Source organism: Grammomys surdaster, unplaced genomic scaffold (assembly GCF_004785775.1).
Source record: "Grammomys surdaster isolate TR1022 unplaced genomic scaffold, NIH_TR_1.0 334, whole genome shotgun sequence".
NCBI classification, from domain to species: Eukaryota; Metazoa; Chordata; class Mammalia; order Rodentia; family Muridae; genus Grammomys; species Grammomys surdaster.
The window spans coordinates 4,515,368-4,525,220 of record NW_021604753.1 but is presented as its reverse complement, the minus strand read 5'-3'; the positions used below and the strand labels follow the sequence as shown (position 1 = coordinate 4,525,220).

The 9,853-nt window shown below is 45.5% G+C and overlaps 1 protein-coding gene across 2 annotated transcripts in view; it reads right to left on the bottom strand.

Moving 5' to 3' along the window:
• The window catches only part of Grin2a (glutamate ionotropic receptor NMDA type subunit 2A), a 412,474-nt gene that overhangs the window by 91,021 nt on the left and 311,600 nt on the right, over positions 1–9,853 (bottom strand). For both annotated transcript variants that reach the window (XM_028778371.1, XM_028778372.1), the window contains one exon: positions 1,566–1,771. In XM_028778371.1, the coding sequence (XP_028634204.1) occupies positions 1,566–1,771 (206 nt within the window). The remainder of the gene's footprint in view (positions 1–1,565; positions 1,772–9,853) is intronic.

Genomic DNA, 9,853 nt, shown 5'->3' with positions numbered 1-9,853 from the left:
CAGCTCACTCCTCCCAGCCCACTCCTCCCAGCTCACTCCTCCTATCCCACTCCTCACAGCCCACTCCTCCCAGCTCACTCCTCACAGCCCACTCCTCCCAGCTCACTCCTCCTATCCCACTCCTCCCAGCTCACTCCTCCCAGCTCACTCCTCCCAGCCCACTCTTCCCAGCTCACTCTTCCCAGCCTTCAGTGGGTTTCCTTTGGTTTATCAAACACTCTAAACTCCTTCCAGCCATACAGCCTTTGCACTTAGGGTATTCTTCTTCTGGGCCTTCACATTTCTAGACCTTACCTTCCTCACACAGCCCACCCTACCCCCCTGTCACATCTATTACGGATCTCCCCCATGCCTAACAGGCATTCATCTTTCCTGGTCCTTCATTGGCTGAGTTGCTTTCTGCCATTTTCAACACATGGCTGCAAGATCTTTGCTTTGGCCATGAATATAGGTTTGTACATGAAGGAAAATCTAAACTTACTATGTCAGCTTTCACTTCAGTGTGGCAAAAGAGAAAACAGCACAAATGCTTCCCACTCCCTCCTGGGTCCCACCCAAACATCATGTGCAAAGCCAGAATCAACCAAGCTCAGGCAAGCTTTTATTTAAACTTGGAAAGTAGCCACCTGGGAACTAGAAACGAGACAGAGGAAGAAGGAGCCGGGGAAAGGAGCCCAGGGAAACAGAAAATGGGAAGCACTGTTGAAGAAAAATCCTGCAGGGCTGGGGTGGGGTGGCGCCATCTGTGGGCCCTGTGTGTGAATTCTACCTTTCCTGTTTACTCACTGCATGGCTTTCCACAAGGTTCCTCTTTGTTTGGCTGGTTTATTTTTTTCATTTTTATTGGCATGAATGTGACGAGCGAGTGAGTGTGTGTGTGTGTGTGTGTGTGTGTGTGTGTGTGTGTGTAGTCCAGAGAGCGAACCTGCGTGGTTTCTCCAGAAAAGCTATATACCTCATTTTGAGATAAGGTCTCTTGCTAACCTGGAACTCATCAAGTATGTTGGGCTGGTTGCTCAGTGAATCCTGGAGATCCATTTGTCTCTACCTTTCCAGTGTACAACCATGCCTGACTGATGGCATCACCACCACTGTCACCATCACCAATACTATTACCACCAGCAGCAGCAGCACCACCACCAGCACCACCAGCACCACCAGCACCACCAGGACCACCACACCACCATTATTGTTTATTATTATTATTATTATTATTATTATTATTATTATTATTTTATTATTATCATTGGTTCTGGGGCTCAATCTTAGGTCTTCAAATTTTCAGGACAAGCCCTTGACCAACTGAATGCTTCTAACCCTGAACAAGTTTCTTAACATGCTTATAATTAGTATCAGTTTCTCATGACAAAAAACACCCAGTCCATATGGACCCTGGAATTAAACAAATGCATATATGACATATCTCCATGCATGTAAGTCTTGTGATTTACTACATGGTCATGGCAATGGAGTATATTTGATATTGTGACTGGGTTATAGATACTCCTGCACGAGCTCCTAGGTAGGAGTGAACACATCTAGCCAGGAGCATCCCCGGAACTCACTTGATCTTGACGAACTTCCGACAGGGTACCGTGTTCCTCACGCAGGTCTCAGTCAGCGGGTCTATGTCTTCTACGATGACGAAGGGGGCTTCCTCTAAGGTGACAATGCTGAGGTGGTTGTCATCTGGCTCGCAGTCGGAAAAGGACTTGTACCTCGGCCACACAGCGTGCCTCAGGCTCAGGGTCTGGTTCTCCCACTTGCCCACCTGCATCACAAACACAAAGCCACACTGTGTGCATACATCTCTGACTTATAGAAAGGCAATGGCAGGTCCTTCCACGGGAGACAGGGGTGGTAACAAATGGTGAGGACCTGGATGTTGGATAGCTCCTCCCCCCTAGGCCCCTCTAGAGGTGAATGGCATGTGCATATTTGACTGTGGTAACAAACATCTGAGGGCTCCCCAGGAAGACCAGATGCTCTGGAAGAGATAAGGCCACGGGGTGTCATGGAAAAAGCATAGATTGTGATAGTCACAGAGGCGCAGGTCTGAATAAGCATCCTCCCCCTTTGCAATCGTGTGAGCTCTTCATCACTGGAGTGTCTGCTTCCTCATCTGTCCTATGACGCAATTCCACCTTGCTTCCTATGATGTCAGGAGAATCAGGCAGAGCATGCATAGCAGAACAAGTGCCTGGCAACAAGAAGGATCTCAGGCTTCTACTGCAATCATAGAGGAGGGGAAAGAAAGAAGAAGGCATCAAACTGTGCTAAGAATAGGAAGGGAAGAAAGGAGTAACAAGAAATGGATGAGCAAAAACCAGGACTGAGCGCAGAGAAGACTGACGGGGCCAGAACCAGTGATGGAATTAGAAGCATCATCTCCAGCCCCGATATAGTCCCATTTAAGTTGTAAATGAAGGTGAACTTTCATTAATCCACAGAGCCGAGACTATTACTGCTTAGCACGCATCAAGACCTGTCAAAATAGAATCGATTGTGTTCTCTTTGAGCAGCAGCCGGCATCTCAGAGAAATCAAATTGAAGGCTGTATGTTTTGAACCTTAATTTTATTTGACAGTTTATTGGCACTGTTCACATACTCGCCGGGAGGAAGCTGCCCCTGCGCCTTGCTGTCTCCTTCCTCCTCCTGAGCAGCTGCCTGACACCACAGGTCAGCACTTTATTTGTAATACCAACCTCAAGGAAAACACCTCATCGGAGCAGCTAAGTGCGGAGCTCAGGCTTGTCTGTGTTGATATGACCCGCTCACCTCTCCTCCAGTGATGTGAGTGTCACCAGAAATGAATCTCAGGCCCTTAAAGGGAATCCAGACACACTGGGCACCAGAAGGTGATAAGGGTGAAGAAGAGAAGAAGAATTCCTGCTCTCTGAGATTACCTCATCATTTGCGCTGGAAAATTTTTGCTGGCTGTAAAGAAACATCCCATGTGGCTAATTACAAAATTGTCTAGCTTTGGTGATAGCATTCTTTTTTAGACACAGAGGTTGGCAGACTAATTTGGTGAAGCAAACCCTCTCATCCAGCCACGATGTTTGATATAAGCTAGGGAAATTGCGGAGTCCGAGGAATTCTTTCTTAGTTCAGCATTGATTTATTGAACATCTACTGTGTGCTAGTACCAGCTTAAGGATAATGATGTATCAAACAGAGTGTTTCCTGTCTTCCTGGTGTTTTCAGTGAGCTGAGGGACAGTGATCAAAATAATAATACCAATTATAGAAATAGGTTGCAAAACCTTGCTGTGGGAGAGATGGCACAGGTGGTGAGTGCTTGTGACACACGCACAGGGACATGAGATCAGTCCCAAGAACTCATGAGACAAAGTGGGGCATGGTGCCCTGGTACCACCATGTAATTGTACTGCTGGTGAGAAAGGGGCAGGTCCCTGGGTCTTTCTGGCCAATCTAATCTAATCAGTGAATTCAAAGCCACTGGTGAGACGCTTTACAAACCAGAAACAAAACAAACACCCCACCTTCACCCCCCAAACAGGTAGACAACATCCTGAGAAACAATGCCGCAGGCCCAGGACTGACCTCTGGCTTACACACACACGCACACATATGTGTACCCCCACCTAAACAAACACATGTGTACCCCGCATACACATACACATGCATACATGCATACATACATATATACATACATACATACATACATACATACATACATACATACATAAACATATTTTTAATGTGTATTTCCATTCCTTTCCATTGGTCTTGACCTTCAAGAGAGGCTAGGCAGGACAAAGGCTCTGACAGTTAAGGACTTTTGTGTGTTCTCACGAGCTTTACCCTTTAGCTGAGCAACTTTGGAAAAGTCACTTAACCTCTCTGGGCTTGACTTTTTTGGTTTGTAAATGTGCAGGGAACAATCAGAAATCTTTGTGAAGACTGTACTGAGATCTAAATGAGACAAAAACGCACACACTGCATCCATGGCACGCAGAAGCATGGTCACCCACAGCAGACACTCATTCTGTGGTTAGCATGTACAACAGAGTTCCAACATCACCTCATTTGAAAGGCCATCCTTGCTGTCCCCGGAGACAGTTCACCCTGTGCCTGTCGCTACTCTGGCATTCCATATTGTCAGTAAGAAAGATCACATCTGTGTAGCCAGGAAACATCATCACTTAAGTCTGCATGCTCTCCCCAGACCCAGAGCCTACATGAAAACATTATAGTACCAGCCAACTTCATAGTTCAACACAGAGAGGTTGTGCAACTGTGCCTACCTCACACAGTAAAACTAACTATTGCTTTCAGCTCTATAAGACACAAACTTGCTGTCTCACCACATTCTCTCTGGGTGTTTCTATTCATTCATCCTTGATAGCCTCACAGGATAGCATCAAGGCTCTTCCTAACTGCCAATATACATAATATGCATTCGGACCTGAGCTGAGCCAAAGTGAGGCGTGGAAATCTGCTCAGCCTATTAGCATACAGTTGTCATGACCTACAGAACAGGATGTTAGAGAACAGCTGCTGAGCTGGCTAATGGAAAGATCAGACCCAGAAAATGATGGTATCCTTTATGTTTGTGAGCACATGTGTGTGTGTACGTGTGAATGTGCATGAGTGTTGTGTGTATGTGAGAATGTGCATGCATTCATGCATGCCTGTGTGTTCTTGTGAGTGTCGGTGTGTGCACATGCATGTTCATGTGTACATGCACAGATATATGCATTTGTGTGCATGTGTCTGTTCACGTGTGTAGCATGGTTTGTACAAGTGTGAGTGTGCAAGTGTGCTTGTGTTTGCATGTTCTTGTGTGTGTGCACATGTCTGCATGTATGCATGTTTGTGTGAGCATCTATGCAAGCATGTGTATGTGTGTAAGGGTATTTAAGTATGTGTTGTCCATGTGTGTATGTGTGTATGTGTGTGTGTGTGTGTGTGTGTGTGTATGTTGGAGGATTGTAAACACAAGTAAATATGTCTGTGAGTAGAGGCCAGAGGTCAGACTTGAATGTTGTTCCCAGGCGCTGTAAGCTTGTTTTGTTTTTGTTTGTGAAAGCGTTTGTTTTATTTTTGAGATTATAATTTAACTACAACATTTCTCCCTTTCCTTTCCTATCTCCAAACTCTCCCAAGTATCCTTGCCACCTTCTTCAAAGCCATGGCTTCTTATTTTCACTGATTGTTATTGCATGCATGCATAGACATTCCTAAATGCAGCCTGTTCTGTCCATATAGTGTTACTTGTAGGAACACTTTCAGTGCTGACTGTTGGGCACTGGACAACCAGTCGGTGTGCCACGTCTCCTGTTCCCAGCATTCCTTACTTGACTGTAGCTTTCTGCGAATGGGTGAGACTCATCTTTTGAAACAGAGTTTCTTCTTCCTAACTCAGTGATTAAACCAGCCTAGCGGGTCAGTGAGCCCCAGTGATAGGTGCGACTCTGCCTCCCAGGCATTGGGGGTTGCAGTGCACACCCCTAGCTTTTTTCCATGCGGATGGGGGATGGGACTCAGGTCCTTACACAGGTAGGGCACTTTGCTCACTGAACCGTCTTCTTAGCTACTTTTTTCTAAGCCTGAATGTTGGAGTCTCCAATTATTAAGCTCTGCTCTCAGCACGGTTTTAATTTCTACATGCCTCTTGAACAAAAAAGAATGTGATGGGCAGATTTAAAAAAAAAAGAAACTCTATATGAATATTTTTTGTCCATAAAAAAAGGCCTCCACTCACCCAAACAGGCTGTGTGGGAGGAGAAAAAATCTTTTGCCTTCAAAGTAAACTGAATTTTGATGATAGGGCTTTGGGGTATTTTCAGCAAATATACTGAGGTTTGGAGAACAAATGAAAACAATTGACCCGTGATGGAAAGAAGTGATTTCACTGAAGGAAATCTAAAAAGAGAAATTAACTTTGTAAGGATTTTTTTTATCCGTTCTTATTAATATAATTTAAATACAGTGCTTTGAGGGCGCTAACTGCCCTTCAGCTTCTAGAAAGTGCTCTGTGAATGGGCAATGATTACTCTGCAAATGTTCAGCCAATGTGTTCTCAGAGCAGAGATAATTTCATCTCCAGAAACTCTATGTCTTGAGTTAATGTCTCTGCCACTTTGTGTCTGGATAAGCTCAGAGGGATGTCACAGGGACAGCAAGCGGCTAGGAAAATTTAGGCTAACAGATGTGTACATCTCTTTTTTTCAGTGGCTGTGAAGGCTTGATCCCATTTAATCTATCTATGAAATGCTTATAAGAGACTATTAAAATAGCCTCATTGCTGGTCTCAGATCTCCAAACCATACAAACACATACCTGACATACATGAGCACCAAAAGTCAATGGGGAGGGGGAGATAGTTCAACATACATGAGCAGAAACTGGGGGCGGAGATAGCTCAGGCGGTAGAGTGACTACCTAGCATGCACACAGCTCTGGAGTTGATCATCCACACTGCATAAACAAGGATGCTAAAGTTCTCAATCTAGCCCTGCCCAAACCCTCAGGCTGCCTGTGTAGTCCCATCTACAGACACCTCCCACCAGCCTCGCTGCTGTGTCCCCTGGCTTAGTCTCTTTCTGCCTCTCAGTCGTTCCATCAAACACTCTCTGCATGTCTGCACAGTCTGACATGTACACTGACCCTTCACTCTTACCAATAAACAAGCACATGCCAACATGTGCCGACGCATCTCTACATGAACCTATACATAAGCACATGCCTGTACATACTCAGACCACATGCACGCTCGCAACCCACACATACAACGATACATTCAGCTGTGCTCCTCCAGACACATGCTCACGTTTGCACACATAGAGATAAGATGCTAAGCTATAGTAGATGATGTAACCTTCCCTGAACAGTACCACTCTGTTAGTTACCTACAGCTACACAACCTTTTCCCTCACCTGTCGTCTCACCTACTGAAATCCTAACAGTTCTTTTCAGGTCTAGCCACCTCCAATGCCAGTTCTTCAGTGGATGGTGATTCTCCATATAAAATGCTTGTGCACGTGTGTGTATGCACATGGGGGGAGGAGAGAAATCTCTAGACCATTCTTGTTTTCCTCACTTGTTCTTTTATGAACTACACACACACACACACACACGCACACACACATGCACACCCACGCATTGAATGCGTCACTTTGTTCACAACTGAAGCCCCTGGAGCTGCCCCATTGACAGTTCTTAGAGAGACTGGCTTTCTTTGTGAAGCTTCCTATCTGGTTGAAGAAGAGTGGAGGAGATTCCTTCTTATTAAAGGGCTAGGATGCAGTTCAGCTTAGTGGTAGAGGGATGGCCTGCCGGGTACAGAGTCTACCCGTATTACAGCAACAAGTACAATGTAACCCAATAGCAACAGGTGAGATAAAAGGGGTTCCTATAGGGCACTAAGGAGAGAGTGTTTCCTGCTGCAGACATGCAAATGTGAAGCAGATCAAGAGCTGGAGTGTATCCTGTTAGCTTCATCTTTAGCCTATGGACAACTGCAACCAACGTATGGATAGCTTTTCTTTAGCCTATGAATGGCTGAAACATATGGATAGCTTTATCTTTAGCCTATGGACAACTGGAATGTATGAAGGCTGCAGGTGGAACTTACTGGAGATTTTTAATGAGAGGAATATTTTATGACCCACCAGTGCAGAGAAAGAGGTTTTGGCACAAAGATTCTGACTGCAGAGATACATCAGGAAGTAGGTGATTAAATCTGGCTGACCTCTGTGGTAAGATTGCATAAACTCACAGCATCTCAAAGTAGGAGATTCATTAGAATTCAAAGATGAATGAAAGTTCTGCAGACGCCCCAAGTTGGTCAGCCTACAATATGAACCCCGTATTTGCTGTAGTAAGGTGATCGATGACCAGCCACTTCGCTGAATAGTTGATGAACAGAATCACAGAAATATCATCAATTATTTTTCCTAGAATTCAGAATAACAGAGGGAAATCGCCTGTTTATCCAGCTCCTCTCCTTGGAGACAGGACAATAGAGACTGTGAAATTAAAAATCAGAGTTTACTGCAAGGGACAATGGAAGCTGAGTTCACGCCACTTATGCCCCAATCTGACTGGGCCCCTGTTGCTCAGGGAGTAATTTCATAAGCAGTGGAGAAAGTAGACTTTAAGACAAACACTTGGACAAAACATCAGAGAGCATTTCACTCTAAATAACAAGCAGTAGCTTTGTTTCAAGCTGGAGGGAACATGGGTAACGAGCTCTTCAGGAAGACAAAGTTACAGAGAAAAGCAAAGCAAACAGGAGGTCAGTTTCTCTCTACCTGAAAATAAAACTCTCCAAGGGGTGTGAGAGAAGCGGCTGAGAAGGAGCTGTGAAATGATTTGGTATCCATGTTTTGCACAAGTGGCATCATCCATTAGCCTTTCTCCCATGCTTCTGCAAGCTCGTCAGTGCAGCGGCAAGCCAATGGCAGGACTACACCGCGTCACTCAGTGTCTGAGGCGGCAGCTGCAGACTCCAGACAGATCTGAATTTGGTGGCTCTAGGGAGGACAGCACATGTATCTGCACCGCTGTGGTAGCTTGATCTAACTGGACATGTGCCACGGCCAGAGTGTTTCACAGGAAGGCTCAGTCCTTTCTTGTGTTTTTACAAACAGATATAGCACTTCAAGCTCATAGTAGCCTCAATACTTCCTATGACAGCTAGTGCACGGAAGTCAAGTGTCACGTGGAAACTCTGTATCCAGGACAGTTCTAAGCAACCAAGCTCCACAAGGAAGTTGCTGTGAATTGCTGCAGGTGAGCCTGCCTTACTTCAGTGCAGTGGGGACTCAGTGGACATTTGAGAATGGGAAGTTTCGATGCATCAATCAAAGGAGGTGAGATTATAAAACTTCACTCTTTGAAGGCTCAGAATGAAGCTGGGGGTGGCGTGATGGAAACACACGCCTTTGATTTCAGAACTTGGGAGACAGAAGCAGGAACCTCTGAGTTCAAGGCTGGCCTAGACTGAATAGTGAGTTTAAGACCAGCCAGGGCTACACAGAGAGACCCTACCTCACAACAAACAAACAAACAAACAAACAAACAGAAAGGACTTGGGCCAGAGAGAAGGCTCAATGGGTAAAGTTGTGCTTGCTGCCAAGTTTGATGACTAGAGTTCGATTCCCAGCACCACATGTTGGAAGAAGAGAACTAACCCCTGCTTGTTGTCCTGTTGCTCCTCAGTCAAACAAAGGCACACAAGTGTGTGCATGTGTGTACACTCACAGAGCAAATAACTGTCACATAATCTGTTAGAAGAATGGACTCCTGGGGCATGGACACTGAGCTATGAGTGAATCACTTGCTTTACAAGTGTGAAGAACTGAGTTTAGATCTCTAGCACCAAAAATAAACATTAAAAAAAAACAACCTAGAAATGGTACAGTAGCTCTGTAATCCTGGCACTGGGGAGGCAGAGGCAGGAGGACCCATCCCTTCATCTCGATGCTTACCTGGTGAAGCAGAATCATGGAGCTCTGGGCTCAGTGAAAAGCCCTGTCTCAAAGAATAAAATGGAAAGTAACTGAAGAAAACATGAGACATGAACCTTCAGTCTCTACATGTACAAACACACGTGTGTGCACACAAACACATATTCATATACACCATACACACACAGAGAGAGAGAGAGAAGGAGGGAGAGAGACGAGGGAGAGAGAGGGAGAGGGAGGGAGAAAAGACTTTGAAAGAGAAGGTGGGAGAGAGAGAAGGAGGGAGGAAGAGAGAGAGAGAGAGAGGGAGGAAGGGAGGGAGGAGAGGGAGAGGGAGAGAGGAAGAGAAGGAGGGAGAGGGAGAGAGGGAGAGAAGAAGAGGAGGAGGGAGAGGGAGAGGGAGAGGGAGAGGG